Source organism: Trifolium pratense, linkage group LG7 (genome assembly GCF_020283565.1).
Source record: "Trifolium pratense cultivar HEN17-A07 linkage group LG7, ARS_RC_1.1, whole genome shotgun sequence".
Classification (NCBI taxonomy): Eukaryota; Viridiplantae; Streptophyta; class Magnoliopsida; order Fabales; family Fabaceae; genus Trifolium; species Trifolium pratense.
In genome coordinates, this window is record NC_060065.1 from 21061778 (window position 1) to 21084007 (window position 22230).

Here is a 22230-nt window from a genome sequence, read left to right on the forward strand (position 1 = left end):
AAATATTTCTTTTTATTAAATCATGTTTTTTTAAAAAGCGTTTTTTTATTTTTGAAAAAAAAATTAAAAACAAAAAATCTCAATTATTAGAGAGATTTGATTGGTTAAAAAAACGTTTTAAATTTGCAAAAAGGAATATTTTAAATTCATAGAACATTTTAAATTGTGAGGGAACATTTTTATTTTATTTTTTTTTAAATTTTGTTTCTTTTTTTCAAGAATAAAAAATGTTTTTTTTAAAAAAAAAATGATTTAATAAAAAAAATATTTTGTCAAGATTACCCCCCTCAATTCCCCTCCATCTACCTCGAACCAATCGGGAAGATATTAAAGAAAGAAGGTTGGCTTTAGAGGAGAAAGGGGAAATTGAAGATTTGATTGATTCAGAGATGGAGGAACTTCTTTTTCACGAACTTTTTGTTAGAATTTTACTCTAATGGTCGACTGGTGAAGGGTTCTTATTGCACCTTCATCGTTCTCATCCCTAAGGTGGCAATGTTATGCTCAAAGTTTCGGTTGATACAGACTTTCTTTTTTTTTTGATAAGCTCGGTTGATACAGACTTGCTTAAAGGATATCAAGTGGGCACTGAAGGCAATTCTCCGGTCCATATTTCTCACTTACAGTTCGTTGATTGATACTTTTATTGATTGATTGGTTTTACTCAAATCAGTTTTGTCCTTAATTCCAGTTTACTTTCTTTCCTTCTTCATGGCTCCGACAAGTATCATCTTGTTACGGTGTTTGTTTGGTTCAGATTGACAGATCAACTACTAATTCAACCATGACTAGGTGGTCAACGATGCAAATCAGGATGCATGAGTATTGCGGTTACTTTTATTTTGCTACACCATTTGTAGGCTTGAGTTTGTCGTTTTATGCTATTAACTTAAATGCTATGAATTTGTTCACATTTTCAACCTTTTCATTTGTAGCGATGTTGAATTTGTGCTTATATTTAATGTACTTTATCAATTTAAATGATTGAATGTATATAATTTTTAGTCAAAAAAAAAAAAGTAGTATTGTGCTATTTTAAACTTTTTTTCTCTTATTCCTTGTGGAAGAATAAAAATGAACAAACAAACATAACTAAATACTACATTGTTGTGGTCTATAGTACATGATGAGCAATTTGGATTTTCAAGGACATTTGGGTCCTCCTTCTTGGGTCTTCCAATTGTTATAGCAGGGACAAACTTCCTTGTTTCCATAAGTTCCCGGAGGCACACACAAGCACTTGGCACAACAATACTTACAATAGAACAAACATGGCTTCTTGTGATGTGTTTTTGAACATCTAACTTCACATCGAGGAGCACATTCTACAATTTCAACCATATACATTTGATTAGTACACTACATCATATTAATTAGTACACTACATATTAGTGAAGTGAATGAATATTGTAACATCAAATCTAATATCTTGTATATGATGGTTTGGTCTTAATTTTAACAATTTATTTTTAATGTTATATCTTATTTATGAGTAAAGCTATCATTCAATAAATCAATACCTTCCGGTTTAAGACTGCCTTCTGTGGTGCCATCCTGAAACTCAATCAAACAAAGATGAAATTAGCATTAGAAATAAATGCTGTATATAATTATCTTCAAGCGAAGTAAAATCCTCACCGTTGGATCAGGAGTCACTGGAGCTTCTGGGGTTGCAGGAGTTGCTGGAGCCGGTGGAGTTGTAGGAGCTGCTGGAGTTGCTGGAGCTGTTGGAGTTGTAGGAGCTGCTGGAGTTGCCGGAGTTTCTGGAGTTGTCGGAGTTGCCGGAGCTGCTGGAGTTTCCGGAGTTGTTGGAGCTGGAGTTGAATTTGGATGTGAGGTTGGAGTTGGAGCTGGAGATGGAGCTGGAGCTTCAATGGTAACAATCTCAGCCTGAATTAAAATCATTTGTGTAAACATGAAAAATGATAATATAAATAAGGGAGGATAGAAAATGGATGCCCTTGGTGTAGGATAGAAAATCAGGTAAGTAATTTATGCAAATGTAGGCAATTAATAAATCTTTTCGTCTTTCTAAAAAATTTCATTTTGTTTTGTTTTTGTCCCTAAGATATGCTCATGTTACGTCTATCTATTTTAAATCTCTGTATGTCTATAACATCTCATTTTTAATTTTAGTGATTAGAAAATAAAATTTGTTATATTCTTAGGGACGAAAAACTTATTTAACATTGAAAAAAGTTATAAAAAAATGAAATAAAGGATAAAAGAAAGATAACTATGCAAATTAGCATAATGAGAGAAGCTTTAGTGATATATGTTGATTTACCTTGCTTTGTACAAGAAGAAACACAACTAAGCAAAGCATATTGGTGCTTAGATTTTTTGCCATTGCTCAAAGTTCTTACAAAACACAGAAAAGTTATGTGAATTTTGTGTGATTTTGAAGAATTGTTTGAGTTACGTATTTATATGGCAATTGTATATGACTTGATTCTATGAAAGGTGGTTCAATGCTTGGTGAAAGATCCTCCTAGTGCCACCTATAGCTAAACTTAAGGTTGGACTTACTCTAAGGTTGGACTCATACAAGTTGATGCAACAATATAACTTGACTAAATCAAAGAATAAAATTCAAAAATTAAGAGAGTTAAGTCGTCAATGTATTCTAATGAAACATTAGACAATATATAGACATACAAAACAATCTCATGCATTATGCATATGCCTAAAATGTATTTCAAGCTTTTATGAACATTATGTCTTACGTGTGTTTTTTTGTTCAAGTGTCGTATATTCCAAAATAGAAATATGAGTGAATAAATAGAAATATAAAATTAACAAAGCCACAATACTGCATACTATTTTTTTGTGTCATAATCTATTATAGACACACAGAAGTTAATAATAGATGTCTATATTAAGTTTTACTCGAAGGTTTTTTATATGTCTATATTACATTAAACTTTTATATGACTAACACTCTTTTCATTTATAGTCGACGCGAAATTTAACCACGCATATTTAAAATCCAACAATAATTAGTTATTAAGTTATTAATTTTTCTCCATTGTCCGAATTTGAATCCAAAACATCTAACTCTTTTAACTCTTAGCTCAAACTAGTCGAACTCCTCATCCAACTCGTGTATTTTTTTGCTGTTGTCTGAGTTACATAAATACTATTTTGGTTTGTGTTGAAAGTTTATATTATATATGTCATTCATGTAAATTTTTTTAAAAATATAAAATCATTTGATACGTTATTAAGTAAATTTTGTAAGAAATTTTTGTGACCAATATCATCAAGAAACGAAGGACAGGTAACGAATGTCAAAAAACAAAAAAAAAAAACCAAAGGGCAGGTAACCGTTAATTTTGTCAACATATATTCTACATACAGTACAGTACATGTTTCAAAAGGTAAGAATACCTCTTCTAAATATGTATTAGATGATTATGATTTCAAGAGTACTCTTTGGGGCTTAAATACATATTTATCTACAGAAGCTTAATTTTCCATGCCTATACATTTGGCTTATAGTTATTGCAGTTAACAAAATGACAATGTTCTCACCTGACAGACATTCAAGTACCTTCAACTGCACAACTTATAGGCACTGCCATATCAGATGAGTTTCTCAAACAAGATGCCCACGATTCCAACTTCTCTTTCAAGTCACAAATAGTATTCTTTACGAAAGAACTTGTTTCCTCGAATTCGGAAGCAACCTCAGCAACACTCTCAAATTGTTTGCATAATAAATCAAACTTTTGAATCTGAGGTTGAAGCTGCTTGGCAGCATAGCTGGTCTTTACATATGCATGCCTTCTCTTCATACTTTTCATCCATCTATTCAAGATGTATTTACAAGGGATCTCTTTTACTCGTTCCATAGATAGTATACCAAGTGAATGTCTACAAAGTATACCTTTAAATTCAAACATGTTGCATATGCACTTTACATCACAGTTAACCCTGTCAAATGTGACTTGAAACATGGTTTCCTTGGGTTTATCACCTATCATTGTATCTTCAATGACATTATAGTGACAAATAGAACCTTCAACATGTGCAATACAAACGTTACAATCTGCTTTCCCTATAAATTCTTTCTGGACCTCTAGAAACTTTGCATGAGTGTATGCAGATTGGAATTGCCGTTCAATTGGAGAGTTTGTAGCACATTCAAGAGTGCTACTATATGACAGAAAATCAGCTTCAAACTCTTTTTCAACTTTGGCTTGCAAAGCAATGTCATATTTATCAACAAACTGTTTCAAACTTGTTTGGACACTGATTATTTCATCAAAAAAACCACGTGGAATTGCACCAAGTTGGGTAGCAGACATTCCAGCCCAAAAACTACATCTTATAAATGTAGGAACCCATCTGTGTCTTTCAAGGTACAACTCCCTCAACCATTCATTGTCCTCTAGGTCAAATTCCTCCACAATCATCTTCCAAGCTGTTTCAAATTCATTTGTAGTGAATGAATCATATACAACTCTCTGTAAATGGTAACTTAAAGTATCATACTCGGTGTGTCCACCTATATTTTGAGGAAGTTTTTTCATAATATGTGATAAACACCAAGAATGTCGAGTGGAGGGGAATACAATGCCAATTGCACTCTGCACAGTCTTGCGTTGATCTGTTATGATACCTTTCGGTTGAACACCAGACATGCAAACCAGCCATGATTGAAACAACCACACAAATGATTGTGTGTCTTCAGAGGACAATAACCCACAACCGAAAAGTATAGATTGTCCATGATGGTTAACTCCAACCAAGAATGTAAGAGGTATTTTGTATTGGTTAGAAAGATATGTAGAATCAAATTTCACCACATCACCAAATAATTTGTATGCAGCTCTGCTCCTTCCATCGGCCCAAAAAATGTTCTTCACACAAAAGCAATCATCAAAGTCAATTGCATAAAAGAAATTGCTGTCTTGTTCTTGCATCCGCATAAAATACTTATGAAGGGCATGACCATCTCCATCTTCCCCAATAAGTCGTTTCTCTTTCTGAATGTAATTTCTAAAGCCTTGTTCACAAAATGCCAGATTTTCATTGACCTCAGGTTTAACCACAAGAGACCCAAAACTCTTCTTCCCTCCTTTCTCAGCTTGATCATTTGGATCTAATGTCCTTTTCAACCTCTTGTTAGTATCAGCACTATTTCTAGACTTGACTTGGTTTGGATTCAATTCATGATTGTGATTAAGCGTAATAGATTTAAAACAGTAGGCACCATCTTCACATAAATTAACAATGATCCTGGCTTCACACTTTTGTTTCCCTGATGAACAATTTGTGACAGGATTCTTTTTACCGATTCTTCTATATCCTTTGCTTGAACATGCAAGTATAAAATAGAAAAGCTTACCATCAGCTCCCCTTTTTGAGGTTCTTGTCATGATGGCAAAACCTTCTTGGTTTGCATATTTTGTATAATATGATCTTACCTCATCTTCTGAGTTAAATTTCATCCAATCCTGTGGTGTAGGAACCACATCACAATCATCTAAATTATGGTTCACAGGTTTACACTCCTTTGGTCGACAATGTCTCAACACTTCTTCACACCTATTTGTTTCAATATCCAATGGAATAAGTGAATTGCAGCGGTCTTCCATTACCTGTAAGGTTAACACTTAACCTGTATCATTGTTCAATGTTCCGAAAATCCAGCATACAAAATCCAAGCATGTAGCTTGAACTTGGTAATATTTCATTGCACACACATAATAGGTTAAATTTAATCATGACCATTTTCCATATATTTTCAACGGGAATATATCACTTTCCTTTTATCTTATTTATTTATTTATTGTTGTTCAAAAGGTTATAGATTGGAAGAATAACACTAACAAACATTATAAATGAGTAAATAACCACTTTGATCCTTGAACATGTGAGACACTATCACAATAGTCCGTAAATCAAAATTACAAAAACATCTTGTAATGTGTCTTTGGTTGGCTAATTTGGTCCTTAAATGTCTCTTCCCCGATAGTTAATTTGCTTCTTGACTTTATCTTCTGTTAGTTAGTTAGGACTGTACAATTACTGACAGAAGACACGACCGGGGATGTTATCGTAATTTCATCATAATATTGATGCATACACGACTTTAATGACAATGGCTAACATATTGAGAGACCAAAATGACCGTCAACTCCATTATAAATGCTAGTTACCCTTGAGTAGGAGTGTTAAAAATAACTGTGAACCGAACTGCAGAACTGTGCCGAACCAGAATTAATTAAACCGATTATAGCAGTTCACGAACTGAACCTATTGTTCAGGCATAGTTCCCTAACCAAGAGTTAACCCATCACATGCCGCATATTTACTAATTGAACACTTTTCAACTATGTGCTCTGTGCTGCACCCTAAATTACAATACAAATTAATAATCTAATCACACAATGTAATTACTATGAGCCTATGATTATCAACAGTAATTTCTTCATCCACCACATTAACTAACACTTATCTGAAATCTAAAACCCAACATAACTGTTAGAAATAATATAAAATCATTGATGTAGGTCTACCCTAACAGCTTAAGCTTTTGTGATAATCGGTTATTTGACATGGTATCAGAGCCTCTATGACTAAGTGGTCTAGAGTTCGATCACCGCTCCCCTTAATTTCTAATTAAAAAGTGGAATTTAAGCATATGATAGGCAGGCCTATGCATTATCCACGCTTCAAGCCCAAATGGGCTCTTGCGTGAGGGGGGGTGTTAGAAATAATATAAAACCATTTATGTAGCTCTATCCTAACGGCTTAAGCTTTTGGATAATCGGTTATCCGACAATAACAATGCATAGTTGACAAAACCTAGTTTCGAAATAAAACATTATTTACACTATGCACAAGTTCAATAATACAAAATCTCAAAGCATTAGAAATTTCAGTTCAAATTAGCAACAACAACAATGACAAGTTGAAAGCTTTTGGCGAAATGTAGGAAAAATTGAAAACAAAACGCAATTATATGCAATGAAATGATATGGTGCGGAAACAAACCCTAGTTTTTTGTGCCCTAATGGGCATTGAGTTTGAAAGAGTGTTGTTGCCGGTGCTGATACATTACATTTATGTGTGAGTACTCGCTCGTCTTTCATGTCACTGTTATGACTTATGCGGCTGAGTAGAAGAGATTTATATTTATAGGGGAAATGTTTACGGGTGTTAATGGTGCGGGTAGACCGCTAACCCGACGATTCAACCTGATAGGACCCACAAAATATCGGGTTGGTCAATGGGTTTGGATCATCACATGATTTTTTGGTAAACCAAAGTTATCCTCCGCGCACAGCTGCGGAGACTAATCTTCTCGAGGTAACTGAGATCTATTTAAGGGGTTAACCTCTCCCAACAAATTCTTCTCCATACGCACCGGCCGAGGATTGAACCCAGAACCAAATAGTTAAGAGACCCAAGTATCTACCACTTTGCCACACTATTAGGTGATCATCCACATGATTTATTAAATCGTGTTATTGCCTATGGTTTTTTAAATTTCTTTCTTTATTTTAAATTTTAATTTTTGTTATGGGCCTAGAAGTTTTTATTTTTTAAAATTTACATGCCCCGATATTTTTTTGTTTTTTTTTTATAAGTAAAAAATGAATTATAAGGAGTATAAGAGGTACTCAACCCTTACAATTCAGAATAGATCATTTTAGATCCGTTGAAAATAATCTAAAGGATTATTACGTCAGTCAGAAAAAGCTAAATTAACATTGTTCTTTGTTCGGCCTATAAACCAAAACCAAGAAAAGTAAACAATTTGCTCCACTAAAGATGATATATTGACACAATCTCCTCTAAAAAAATGTTATTACGCGTACGCCAAATACTCCACGTCGTCGCCGACCAAATTATATGGCGAATTCGCTTGCTATGATTGCCTTTTGCTAATTCACCAAACAAAGAGAAATGACTTGTAACGTCCTCAAAAGGGATGACATTAGTACCTAACCAAGCAAATATTTTATGCCAAATTTGTAAAGTAATGCAGCAAGTGAAAAATGTGTTGTATATTTTCTACCTCTTTGAAGCAAAATACGCAACTTCTCTTATGATTATTCGTGATAATACCTTTGCGAACTAAAGCCTCGCGGGTTGGTAATTTTTCAAGCAACAGCCGCCAACCGAAAACGCTAACTTTTGATGGAACATTGTTCTTCCATAATTTTTCCAATGCTGCCACTGTATGTGTATCAAGAGCAGTACCTACACGGTTGTCCTGCAAAACCATGTACACTGATCGAACTGAAAAAGAACCATCAGAATTTGATGACCATCTTCGCTTGTCGCAAGAAGCTCTGTTAGGCCGAACCTGTTCAAGAAATTGATGCAATTCATTGAAGGATTCAATATCTGCATCATCAAGTGTTGTCATCCAATTGAGTTTCCAAGACCACATGTTGTTATTCCATATCCCCATATTTGAAATGCAAGCATCTTTATGAGTTGATTTATGAAACAAAGATGGCTGGATACAATTCACTTAACGGTACCATTCCTAACCATTTTTCCTTCCAAAAAGGTATATTGTTACCGTCGTCAAGAATGCTACTAATATTATTAACAAACCAACCCCCTTCCTCCGCACCTCCTATTTTCCACATATCCCGCCACCAAATTGAAGCATGTTTGAGACATTCCCTCCCTTCCCCATATAAGAAATTAGCGGCAAAAGATCCATAACGAAAATGCAAAAGATTGAACCAAGAAGTAGACAAATCAGTCAGACATTGCCACTTCCATTTACATAAGAGTGAATCATTAAATGACTTCAAGTTTTTTATGCCTAGCCCTCCTTTATTCTTTGGTTGGCAAATATTATCCCAACTAACCCAACTGATTTTTTCTTGGTAGATCCAGTTGCCTGATTTATTAAACTTAAACAAGAAAAGTGTAACAATTGCATTGAAAAAAAAATTATTCTTCTCTATAAAAAAAAATTCTTAATTTTATAAATAACCTGCGAACTTAACCCAACCTATTCAGAATTGAGTTGGTTCAGGTTGGTTTTAATAGTGAAAGTATAGATTGGATGATGAACACGTGAAATAATCTCCATGTGTAACTCTAAATTTAGTGTGGTTTGATTCTCTGGAAAGCTAACTCGATTACGGTCATTTCGGTACCAGTTTGGTGAATTATTGATCCAAATTGAGTTATGTGCGAAGCTTTGAAGTTGAGGCTCAGAAGCAGATTTTGTGCAGAATTTGGGGGGGGGGGGGGGGGGGGGGGGGGGGAATCCAAAACAATATAAAATAGGGGGGATAAAATTCCGGATTTTAAAATAGCGGGTAAAATTCCAATTTATTCAAAATAGGGGGTAAAACTGCATTTAAGCCGAAGAAAAACTTTCTCAAAGAGAATTGTTGGAATAAAAACTCCCGTGAAGATGGGAATAACCTTATATGTAACTACCAATTAATTTTCTTATTATAAAGGTTTTCGAAAATATTTTAAGGGTCATGCTAACCGGTGTTTCCGGGGCACTGGTTAAGGAAACAAAAAAATGAAGTTTTGAATAGAAAATATCATTTTTTTTAAAACTTTTGATGAGCTGACTGCACTGCACAAGTTCCAATGTCAAATTACTATTTTTTTATTCTTTAATCAGCGTCCTCGAACACTGTTTATCATTTTGCATATTTTAATTTAACCAATTTAAAAACCCACTATCTATGTAACTATCTTAACAAATGGATGACAATCAACCTTTTTACATTTTCTTTCAAAGTTTTCTATTATGTACTGTTTGGCCCGGCTTATTTTTGACTTTTTACTCCATAAAAGGAGAAGTCGGGCCAAACAGGTTTTTTTACAAGTACGTGATAAAAATAAGATGCTTATTTTTTACGTGTAAAATACATCAATAATAAGTTTTTGGCAAAGTTAATATATTTAACTTTTTTGGAGCAAAACTAGCTTTTCGGTGGTTACCCTCTTCGAATCCCACATAATGCAAATCATGTGCAATATTATTTTTACTTTTTTTGATCTAGTCATGTGCACTATTTTATTTTATTTTTTATTTTACCCAAAGTCATGTGCACTATTATTATATGAGTTAGGATCGGTTGACACAGGTATCAAACTTTATTTTAACACCAAATATAAACCGTTGATTTCCTTTCATCCAAAGGTTAATCTTTGTTCACTTATATTTTTCCGTAGGGATTCAGTACAATATCCCAATTTTTTTTTTACAAATCCCAGATTTATTTAATCACTCTCTCTCAAATAAAATAAAGATATGACGGATCTGTCATTGACATGTATTGTATCTGCAATTGCGATGTCTCAAGTGGAGAAAAATCATGAAGAATTGTCGATATGAAACTATGAATTCTTTTTGGCACCCCCAATAAATTAGTTTAATTTACTTAAATTTTATCGGCGGTGATGAGAAACAGGGATGGATAAAACATTGATATCTATCATTGGATTCTAGGATAATTTTTTGTGAGGGAAACATGCTTGATGACAGGATCTTGGGCGTCCAAAATTGGGGTAATGCTCATGTCAACCTCTCTTGGAAAAGGAGGGCAACAACAATCAGAGTGTTGAAAAGGGTTCACGTGGAGAAAGATCGATAAGGAAGGATATCCCAATTATTTGGTAACAAAGAGGTAAAGGAGGACAAATCACTCGGCGAGTTATTGGGAATAAATAAAGGAAATCGAGATCACCTGAACTTTTTAAGTGGATGATTGTAAACCTTTGGATCAGCTTAAATTAAGGGTTAGAATTTGATGTCAAAATAAAGTTTGACATTTGGTGTCAACGGATCCTAACTCTTGATATAATATATCTCATTATATTTAGCAAAGAATTTCATTATTGAAAATTATTCTTTTTAAAACACTTTTTCTAGTGATCATTTTCTTTCTCAATCACTCTTTTAGTTTTTTTTTTTTATCAATAGTTTGGAAATTTGTATCCTTTGACACAATTCATGCCAAGTCATATTCTTAACATGTTACATGTGTGCCTCATGCTTTATAAATCTTTGATCAATATATATGTGTTCGATCAGAAAATCCTTCATTTGTTAATTGACCTATATTAGTCCCTCTTAAAAACATCACAACAAAAATAAAATACTTTGTCGAGCTCTTTTAAATAAACAAATCACATCTATATTATCAACATTTATAGCATTTTCAACACTAGTAGTTCAACATTAACATTGTCAAAAATTTCAACATTAGTTTTTTCAACACTTTGTAGTTCTTTTATAATAAATTTATCAAGAAGTTTCTATTTGAGATTGAGTTAACTCATCAAGTCTTTTCATTTTCTTATGCCTCACATCGATATTCAAACTTCCAATTCTTAGGTGGCAGAGCAAGAATGAAAAAAAAATAGAACATAGAATTTCTCAACATTGTTGATCAATTCTGTAATATTGATGTTAAACTAGATATACAATTTTAAAGTCGAACCAATAAATAAAATTAAGAGGTGACTAGCAATTAGATTAAGACGCGAACTACTAAATAAATGTGGTACCAACTCTTTGTTCACTCGTTCAAACATTATCGCTTCTATTTACTTTGTTTTTTTTATGTGTAGGGTGGTATGTTATCTCATGATATTATAAGGCCTGTTGGATTTTTTTTATTTTTGTACCCCATTTACTAATTATACTACCACCATATAAAAAAAATTCCGGCCCATTATTTTCAAAGTCACTGTGCAGTGGCCCATACATAGGTTCGACCCGGCCTAGTTGGAAACTCACAAACCCTAGACACAAAATCACACATCAAACGCATATAAATACATCACATCACCAACTGGAAGAACCAAACAAATACGGCGACAAACAAAATGGAGAGTGATTCAATCACCTTTCCCCTTTCCTCACCCATTTCCCAACCACTCCAGATCTCATATCAAACCTATACATTCTTGTTCAATCACTCAATTTCTTGAACCATTGTTCTTAGTATCGCAATTTCACTTGTAGTTTTGCTCAATATCTCATTTTGTGTGCAACCTCTATCTTGATTGGGTAAGTGAATCACATAATCATAAGTTGTTTCATTTTGGGGTTTTTAAAGTGATGGAATTCTCTATACTATATTACCTGGTTCCATCGTGATTTGTTATATTTTAGGTTTTTTTATTTATTTAAAAAACCGTGTATTTTTTTTGCTGCACCTTGATGCTCTTTTTGTGACAATCAAAATGGAGAGCGATTCAATCACTTTTCCCCTTTGCTCACCCATTTCCCAACCACTCCAGATCTCATATCAAACCTATACGTTCTTGTTCAATCACTCAATTTCTTGAACCATCGTTCTTAGTATCGCAATTTCACTTGTAGTTTTGCTCAATATCTCATGTTGTGTGCAACCTCTATCTTGATTGGGTAAGTGAATCACATAATCAGATTTGTCTCATTTTGGGGTTTTTAATTTGATGGAATTCTCTATACTATATTACCTAGGTCCATCGTGATTTATTATATTTTAGTTTTTTTTATTTATTTAAAAAATCGTGTATTTTATTTGCTGCACCTTGATGCTCTTTTTGTGACCTCCTTTAAATTATATTTATCATTTCTATATGTCGGTCGATTAGATTTGTGTATAAGTATTATATTCATTGCAATTAGATTTCTTCAACTTTTCTTAATTTGTCATTTTGTATTCTATTTGTTCTAGTTGGTTGATTTATATGGTATGTCTCTTATGAAAGAAAATCAACATATGAGAAGAGTTGCAACTCGTTTTGCTAGAGGTATGTTTTGTATTTTCTAATGTTGTTAATGTATAATGTATAATGCTTTAATTGTGAGTTCTTTATGAAAACACGCTTGTATGTAAGTGTTCTTTCTTTTATTAATTTTTTAGCGACCTCATCAATGAGCTCAAATTGAAAATGTGTAACCTAAGTGTTTGCTGCTTCTTTTATAGATGCAATAGTCAACATCTCAATATTTAAATAGCTCAATGCAAAAAAAAAAATTATATATATATATATATATATATATATATATATATATATATATATATATATATATGTGTGTGTGTGTGAAACATAAACAAATATTATGAACTCACTAATTCAATGACGTTAACCAGTCGACAACACATCCTTGGTTTCTATACTAGCGATGACTATAGAAACCAAAGAATGTGTCATCAACTATTGACGCATTGAATCACCGAGTTCATAATTAAGATTATAAATTTGTCTATGTTTCAAATATATGCATGTATAATTTTTTTTACTTTGAGCTATTTAAATGTTGAGATGTTGATTATTCCGTCTATAAAAGAAGTAGCAAACACATTTTCAATTTTAGCCTGAGGTCGCTAAAAAATTAATAAAAGAAAGAGTAATGTGTTAATAAAAAAAATATTAAATAAAAAATTTAAATACAAAATTTAAATAAGCTAAAACGAATATAAACCATATAATAAAGTTAAGTTACTCCAAATCACCACCCTCCATTATATTATATTTTAATCTAATTGTGCTAATTAATTATTAATTGATCTACCACGGATTGTAATCTGCACGCATCTACCATGGATTGGGATTACCTGCGGTTGAACTCAACTGCAGGCCCACACAGTAGAACAAATTTAACATATTATTATTTAAATAATTATTATAAATTATAATATAAATAAAAAAACTCTACAGCAGGGCCCTGCTGTTAAAATTTTACTGCAGGTAATCTGCACGGATTGGGATTACCTGCGGTTGAACTCAACTGCAGGCCCACACAGTAGAACAAATTTAACATATTATTATTTAAATAATTATTATATGCAATACGAATCTTCTTCCATCCATGAGGACTATTTTCCTCTGTCATTCCCTAATTGAAACCTCTCCCATTCCCTTTCTTCTATGCAATACGAATCTGTTTCCAATGAATTTGAGAAAGATATAGAGATGGATGGAAGAAGTAGTTGATGTATGCATACTGATACTAGACATGGCCTTATTTAATTTATAAAATAAAAAACTTATTTAGATAAAAGTTAAAAAAAAAAAATGAAATATGTAAAACCAAGATAACATATGAAAATTTTGTGATTTGCAGCAATTTTGTGATCATTCTTCTCCGGTGGTGAAGCTCAGTGATTGTTTCGAAGAGCTTCTCAACTTCACTCTCAATTCTCACTCTAATCTTCTCAATCTCCAAACCCAATTTTGCTCTACTCTCCTCAAACAAGAAAATGATTCTTCTTCTTATTTTGGTATCTTCAATTAACTCAATTTCCTCAAATTTTTATAGGTTTAGATTCTTATGGCAGTAGTACAATAATTTTTATTTTGGCGTCAACTCTCAAATATCAAATCTTTTTATTGTTTTTTCAAAAGTTTTGTTGATAAAATTTTCAGATTTGTTGTTATTGTTCATCTCCTCCGTTGAAGAGAAATCATTGCAGATTTCTCAGTTTTCTTTGCCGTTACTATTCTTGGATTGATTTTATTAGGTTACTATTATTGAATTGATTTTATGTTAGTGACGATTGGAAGCCAATGGGAGAGGAAAATAGTCCGATTAATTAGAACCACTTGATTAAAATATAATGTAGGGTAGTGATTTGGAGTAATTATATTGACTTACTCTTGGAGTCAATATATTTCTTCTCTTAGAGCATATTTTGATTGCAATATGTTTATGGTATAACGAAAGAAGTGATAAATATGTCGGACCTCCTTTATAGGATTGTGCTTCTTGCGGTTCTTCCAATTGTGTTTTTTTTTTATAATGAGCTGAGAATCGAACCCAAAATCTATAGCGTACTACCTAAACCACTCACCAAGACCAAACCTAGTGGCTTGTTCTTCCAATTGTGGTTGGTAATGTGGTTCATGTGGTATCTCATGCCACTCTTCCTCATTGTCAACATACTTAGCTTGTTCATGTTCTTGTGAAGCTGAAGCATCATGTTCATGTTGATTTTCCCTAGGTCAACCCCTTTTTCGAGGAGGAGAAACATTTACTGCATCTTCTCTACATGATGAACTATGGGTATTTCTCTTCATACCATGTCTTCTTCTCCCAACATCGTTTTCCATATCTAAACAACAAAAAATTAAAAAATTGTTCGGTTAGCCATTTTATCGAACACTTAGAGCACAATTACAATAATCACAAACTAATTAATTTAAACAATATAATCAACAACTTCATTAACAACAATAAACCTAAAATACAATAACAATCGGCAAAAACATAAAAATAGGGATTAACATTTACTTGTGAGTTTAATATTTACATAATATCTTTGAAGTTGACTCGATGAAATAAGACGGATGAACTTTGAGTAGGGTTATAGATTGAAATATAGTGAGCTAGAATTGAAAAAATTCAAATGGGGCATTCAGTTATGTTTCTAGTGCATTGAAAACCGATTCAAAATCTATTTTCCGAACCGTAGTGATCGGAATACATTTAACTTTATACATCCCAAAATAAATATATACCTAGACTCAAGATAGCTGCAGATACACCGACTCAACATAAACATAAACAAAAGAGTCTCCCATCAAAGGAAACCTACCAAAAGAGCTAAAATCTGGAACTTGGAATCTATTAGAAGCTTGTTATACTCTTCTGAATCTGGAAAAACAAAACTAGAATATGAAGGGGTAAGTCATGAGGACTTAGTGAGGAAACAACAACCACCACCAACTAGAAGGGAAACACACAAGGGCACGAATACTTAATTTTCTCAAATCTAATTTCAATTTACAAAGGTAGTAAACTTGCAAAAATATAATTAATCCATAATCAAGTGTACCACACGAAAAATTCACTAAACTTGTAAATTTATCAAAACAAAAAAAAAAGACTATTCAAAAATTCAATGTCATAAAGAGGTGAAAACGAAATCAAGAACTTTATAGGAAATATAGAAATCGAGTATAATTAAAAGAATCAAGAATCAATAATTAAAAGAACTTTATCGGAAATATTGATTCTTTTAATTATACTTGGATTTCCATATTTCTTATAATGTTCTTGATTTTGTTTTCATCTCTTTATGATATTGGATTTTTGAATAGTCTTCTTTTATGAATAAATGTTCAAGTTTAGTGAATTTTTCATGTGTACACTTGATTATGGATTAATTATATTTTTTTCCATGTTTACCACCTTTGTAAATTGAAATTAGATTTGTGAAAATCAAGTATTTTTGCTCTTGTGTGTTTCTCTCCTAGTTGATGGTGGTTGTTGTCTCCTCAATAAATCCTCGTGACTTACCCCTTCATATTCTATTTTTTTTTTTTTCAGATTCAGAAGAGTAGCAAGCTTCTAATGGATTCAAAGTTCCAGATTTTAGCTCTTTTGGTAGGTTTCCTTTGATGGATTTTTTTTTTCCGGATTAGAAATTTCATGTTAGAAATCAAGCATATTAGAAATTTCATGTTTATTGCCGGATTAGTATTAGTTCGTGCGCCAATAAGGATTTTTTTTTGTTTTACAATGAGCTGGAGATCGAACCCAGAACCTATAACGTACTACCCAAACCTCCCACCACTAGACCAAATATAGTAGCTTCCCCAATCATGATTTGAGTTGGGTCGTGACATATGAGAATTGCTCTGCCTACCATGTCTAAATAACAAAAAAGTAAAAAAAAAAAATGGTCGGTTAGCTATGTTATCGAGCACTTAGAGCACAATTACGATAATCACAAACTTAAACAACTAAATTCATCACATAATCATTATCACAATTCACTAATCACAAACTAAACCAACAACGAATCAATATCACATTTCCTTAATCACAAATTTAAGCAACATAATCAACAACTCATATTCAACAACATAATCAACAACTTCATTAACAACTATAAACCTAAAGTACAATAACAATCAGTAAACACATAAAAAGTAGGGATTAACGCTTACTTGTGGGTTTAATATTTAATATCTTTAAAGTTGACTTGATGAAATAAGAGAGATGGACTTTGAGTAGGGTTAGAGATATTGAAATATAGTGAGTTTGAATTAATAAAAACGTAAATGACATTCGGTTCAATTTGTAGTGCATTAAGGACCGGTTCATAATCTATTTTCCGAACTCTAGTGATCATAATACATTTTCCGAGCTAAAATTTGGTTCAAAATCTATTTTTCAAACCATACTTAAAGGACAAAAAAGGAAATTTAGAGGGTTAAAGAGTAAAATTTAAAAGATAAATTCTCTACCCACCCCTCATTTCCTTTTTTACTCTTGGCTTTCCGTTTTTGCCCTTGTATAAAAAATTCGATTTCTATTTACTGAATTTTTTCTGAATTTGCACTAAAACAACTCGATTTCTACATATCAAATTTTTCTGCAAGGATAAAATTGAAACTTCGGTGAGTTAAAAAGAATTACTGGTTATCAATTCAAAATTCTTTGGGTTTTGTGTTACAAGCCCATTTTGGGTTATGTATTACAAGCCCATTTATTAAGAACGTGAGCAGCTATGTGTTGATTTGATTGTGCTGAGTGTTGAAGAAAGGAATCAATGGCAGTGTCAACTATTGATGTTTCTCACTTCCATCACACCCCTTTTTATTGGTAAATCTCTCTCTCTCTCTCTCTCTCTCTCTCTCTCTCTCTCTCTCTCTCTCTCTCTCTTGTAACCTTCTTATACACTGCTTGATTATGTTCTGATTATTCGTGTTTGTTGATGCTAATTTGTTATGTAAAAAAAAAATTAAATTTCATTGTTTTGATTAGCTGTGGTAATGTAATTTCACTTTTTTTTAAGATCATTTTTTTTTCTTTTGAATTCTTGTGTAATAGTATAATATAGAACTTTTATGTTTTTTTTTTTCCTTTATTTATTTGTAGTGAGGAGAATGTACATTTGCTTTGCAAGAAATTGTGCAATGATGGAATAGCAAATTCCGAAGGATCTGATCTTTTTGTTGCTTTCATTTCCAATGAAAAGAAACAGGCATGTACTATTCCTTCATCATCTCAGAGGAATTATGTGTCATAATTTTATAGTTCAAGCTGATTCAAATTTCATGGCATATACTTCTCTATTCAGTTGTGTTTCTTTCTATGAAGCACGCACACTAGACACGACACGGGCACCGACACATTGACATTGATAATAATTTGAGAAAATGAGATAATTCAACATAATCATAAGTGTTGCTGTTGTGTTGGTGTCAGACACCGTCTTGTGTCAGACACCGGGACAGGCCTAATCCAAGGAGTGTTCGTGCTTCACAGAGATTCTTTTCTCAACTTACTTACTTACTTACACTTAAACAGACAGTGATGGGGTGGGAAAGGGAATAATTCTGAGTCTGGTATTGTACAAGTTGATTATGAAAAAAAATTTGACAATTTTTGCTATATGGAAAATAACCGGTGTTTACCTTTCATTGTATTTTCTATTTTCTTCCTAATAATAATAATAATGTGATGTCGGCATGTATGTGTTCAAACCAAACTGGATGGTTCAATTGGTTGAATTGTGAACCTGCACTGTCTACGATTCAGTTATTTTAGCGGTTCAGTCACAGTTTTGTCCCGGTTTGAGTGGTTTAAAGTAGTAGAACCATGACTCGAAAGTCTCACCAGATCAAAGTCTGGTTTCATTTTTAAAACATTGTACTAATTACTGGCTCGCCAGGTCAAAGTCTGGTTTCATTTTTAAAACATTGTACTAATTACATATGTTTATGTCTCTACTCTATACACTCCATACATACCATTGTATATTTGAATTGAAGAGTTGTAACTTATGGCATCTGTATTTGAACTTTTGTAGATTCCACTTTGGAATCAAAAAGCTAGCAATAGGGCAGATGGGGTTATTCTCTGGGATTACCATGTCATTTGCATTCAGGTATCGTCAAATATGTATTTTGTTTCCATGAGTCGATGCTCTTAGTAGCTAGCTGGCTAATTAGGTTTTGAAAGAATTTTATTCTTTATCTGACTTTACTTATTATAGGGATCATTTGTCATCATACTGTTCTTGTAATTGGCATTACAGATAAATAAAGGAGATGGCCCTCCACTTGTGTGGGACTTGGATTCATCTCTTCCTTTTCCCTCACCTCTAGCTTCATATGTGTCTGAAACAATTCGCCCTTCTTTTCAACTTTTCTCTGATTATAATAGGTAACACTCTATTTGTTTTTCTGCCATTATGGTCTGTTTGTAACTGACTATTTTCATTGATTTATAGTCTGCAAATTTTCCCTTCTGTCCTGAATATAAAATCTAAATACCCTGGGGTAGGTGATGGTGACCTAATGGCTTTTGTTTTTGTGTTTTGTGCAATGTGTGAAAGACAATTCTGATGCATTTATTTACTTCTGCCCTATACTTTATAAGAAAGATATGTAGAAAATCCTAGTAGTTTTCCTGTTGTGAATTTTCTGTTTACTTATCTTTTCTAACAAGATTTTTTATCCACGTTTCTGAGTACGTGATTAAAGGTGCAGTGTTTTCCTTCTTCCTTTTATGTTGTAAAGTCCATGCGTGTTATCTTGTCCTTTTTTTTTTTTTTTAATTCTTTAGAGTGGTGAAGGCAATTCAGTTTATGTTTGGACCAAGACTTGAAATAAAGGGTAATTTAATGATATAAAGCTCCTGCTGTGGTAAAGATTTGGTGGGGAAGGTCATAGTGAAGTCAGGGTCTTGAGAAGGGTCAAACCCATTTTTGACAATCTTATCTTTTATTTGAAAAGACTGAACCTACAGCTTGAATCAGGGAGTGACTTACTAGGAACACAACAATAACACTAGCTGTTGCGTCTGTAAAAGCCTCCTTTCTTGAACCTAGACTCAAATAGTAATGCGAAAATAAAATTAAAATGATTAAAAGCATGATGAAAATTGAACGCCGATATTTGTCTTTTTTCTATGATTTTTGAAAATTGAGTGTCCTGAGTAAAATAGGAAACTAGATATGTTTCAATGGAAGAACAAATAACCTACTGTCTGAGTTAGATCTTCTGATATGTTATTATGCTGCATACCTTGATTGTAGCGTTCAGGTTGCGATTTCATTGCGGAGACCTCTAAAACCTATGTAACGTGGCCGCAGTTGTGATTGCGGACCGCAATATCTAAATTGGTTGAGATCTAGTGAACTTGACTCAAGTAAAACCAAAATGGATATTGTGGGTGCGTGTTTAAGTTTAATTTGGCTTAAGGAATACTTTCTTGCATTCTAGGTCAATCGGCTAGTAGTTCGTTCAGTTATTATTTTAATACTTGTTGTGAACTCTTGAAACTTTTACAATAGTAAAATTTCTTTAATTCTTTGTTTAAATTGTGGGATCAACCTCTTGCAAATGTAGGGTAACACAGCCTAAAATAGATTTACGATGGGTCCGACCCCATCCTAACTTTGCCAGGGTAGGAGTTCAGTTTTATAGCACCATGTTTCCCATAATACTTTCGTTATAAGTGTTCATAATAGCACCCTTATTATGTTGGTTCTGTTAAATGTTTATCAAAGTCAACTCATGAAAACATATTATAAGAATATCCTGAAATGTCAACTTATTCATCCGATATTGTATCAAATCAACCATTTTCATCTCATTGACGTTCCTTTATCATTAATTGGGGATGTAGACGTTAATAGTGAAGTCATGCTTTGATGAAACAACCTATTTATCATTAATTGGGGATGTAGACAGTCAATTATTGAAAGGTATGTAATGATTCTTTTGATAACAGATTATTCAGAATTGTGCATGCTCCAGTCTTCCTTCGCTGTTTTGCATCTGATAGAAGACACATGAAAGGTTCTGATGGACATTGGAATGAAGAACCTCCTCCACATGAACCCATAGTTGCTGAAGGTAATACATTGACTGGGAATAATTATACGAGAAAATGTAATCGTTTTCGTTGAACATACCGATCATTATGTCATATTTCATGATAGAAAGAGATATATATGTGAATGGAAAAAGTTACTTTGGAACACTTCCATGATTAAATAATATTAACCCTCATTTTAGGAGATTCTCCTATGAGAAAAATATTTATACGTAGGTTTTGTTTCCATCCAAATATTATGAAGTTCTTAACTGTGAATGGACATAAACATATTGAAGTTATTGATGTGAATTTGGAGATACACAAGATAAATCAATTACAATTAGCACCGCTATAATATGAAGCATTGACACAGACATGGACAATATGGCACTAACACGTTGACCCCGGTAACAATTTGAGAAAATAAAAGTAATTGAATGTAACCAACCATATTTGTTAGTGTCGTGTCAATGTCAAACACCGACACGTGTCAGACACCAAACATACCTTCCATCAGAATTATCTATGTTACATAGATGAGAAGTTATGTTTGGCGTTATTGGACTTTTCTTCTCACAGTATCTTCATCTATGCAGATGGAACAGTACACAACCTAAATGAATACTTCAACATATCTGGTTCGGATGCTATTGCCGATATTAGAACCAGTTCAGTCAAAGATGCGGTGTTTTCCCAGAAACACGGTGTGGTGATAAAGGAAAATCAGCTTGAAGAATTATTTTCTCATATATCTTTACAACAGCCACATGAATCTAATTAGATATCATGCATTGATATCTATATATACTTACTGGGTTTGTACATGTTCAACTACCATCACTTTATTAAATGATGTGTTGATTAAATATTGTCTCATTAAATTAAATTGGAAAGGAAAAATGTGTTTTTTAGAACTGAGAATGGTTTCTTATGTGAATTGTTTGTTACTCAAGTTTGATATCACTTAAACATTGTATAAGCACTCCTTGTAACTATTCAATTTTTCTTCAATGACCCAATAACTTAAAGTGACACTTAATATTGGACAGAGGGGAAATTGACTCTCTTAATTAGTGTTTTAAAAGTTGAACCGGATATTGACTCAGCAAGGTCACTGGTTCATTGGTTCGGGTGACTCGGTCAACCAATGACCCGATTCAATCCGCATTTTACTCGAACTTGAACCGACCCGTTTAAATTCGAAGTGGTTTAGTTCGGATAATAGATTCATGATTTCAAAACTATGAATCTGCAAACTTAACTCATTCATAAAAATTTTAACTTCTTACAAGATCATTCTATAAAATAATAAAAAGAACACCCTCATAATTTAACTTACAAGATGATTCTATAAATTAATAAAAAAAATCCTCATAATTTAACTTTTTTCAGAAAAGGGAAAACAGACAAGTTAAACAAAAATACAAGCAATTTAGAGGTCCCATATT

The 22230-nt window shown here is 32.8% G+C and overlaps 2 protein-coding genes across 3 annotated transcripts; one reads left to right on the forward strand and one right to left on the reverse strand.

Annotated features, from left to right (window-relative positions):
* Positions 1-1799: 1799 nt before the first annotated feature.
* LOC123900024 (protein FAR1-RELATED SEQUENCE 4-like) lies at positions 1800-7160 on the reverse strand. Of its 2 annotated transcripts, XM_045951316.1 has the most exons (3): positions 7006-7160; positions 3535-5606; positions 1800-1890 (listed from the first exon to the last, which is right to left on the reverse strand). In XM_045951316.1, the coding sequence occupies exons 1-2, from the start codon at positions 7030-7032 to the stop codon at positions 3546-3548; spliced, it is 2088 nt and encodes a 695-aa protein (XP_045807272.1). In that variant the 5' UTR covers positions 7033-7160; the 3' UTR covers positions 1800-1890; positions 3535-3545. The 2 variants fall into 2 exon arrangements, with proteins under 2 accessions (XP_045807272.1, XP_045807271.1); XM_045951315.1 differs by lacking the exon at positions 1800-1890 and having other exon boundaries at positions 3305-5606.
* Positions 7161-17409: 10249 nt separating this feature from the next.
* LOC123900025 (protein N-terminal glutamine amidohydrolase) lies at positions 17410-21814 on the forward strand. Its single transcript, XM_045951317.1, has 6 exons — positions 17410-17557; positions 17834-17939; positions 18768-18845; positions 18996-19123; positions 20696-20820; positions 21379-21814. The coding sequence occupies exons 1-6, from the start codon at positions 17505-17507 to the stop codon at positions 21561-21563; spliced, it is 675 nt and encodes a 224-aa protein (XP_045807273.1). The 5' UTR covers positions 17410-17504; the 3' UTR covers positions 21564-21814.
* Positions 21815-22230: the final 416 nt, after the last annotated feature.

Coding starts and splice junctions, on each gene's coding strand:
- LOC123900024 (XM_045951316.1), bottom strand. CDS start 7,032: ATGCCCATTAGGGCACAAAAAACTAGG. Junction 5,607..7,005: donor TTAGGGCACAAAAAACTAGG/GTTTGTTTCCGC, acceptor TTAACCTTACAG/GTAATGGAAGACCGCTGCAA.
- LOC123900025 (XM_045951317.1), top strand. CDS start 17,505: ATGGCAGTGTCAACTATTGATGTTTCTCACTTCCATCACACCCCTTTT. Junction 17,940..18,767: donor TTTCCAATGAAAAGAAACAG/GCATGTACTATT, acceptor GAACTTTTGTAG/ATTCCACTTTGGAATCAAAA. Junction 19,124..20,695: donor CTTTTCTCTGATTATAATAG/GTAACACTCTAT, acceptor TTTTGATAACAG/ATTATTCAGAATTGTGCATG.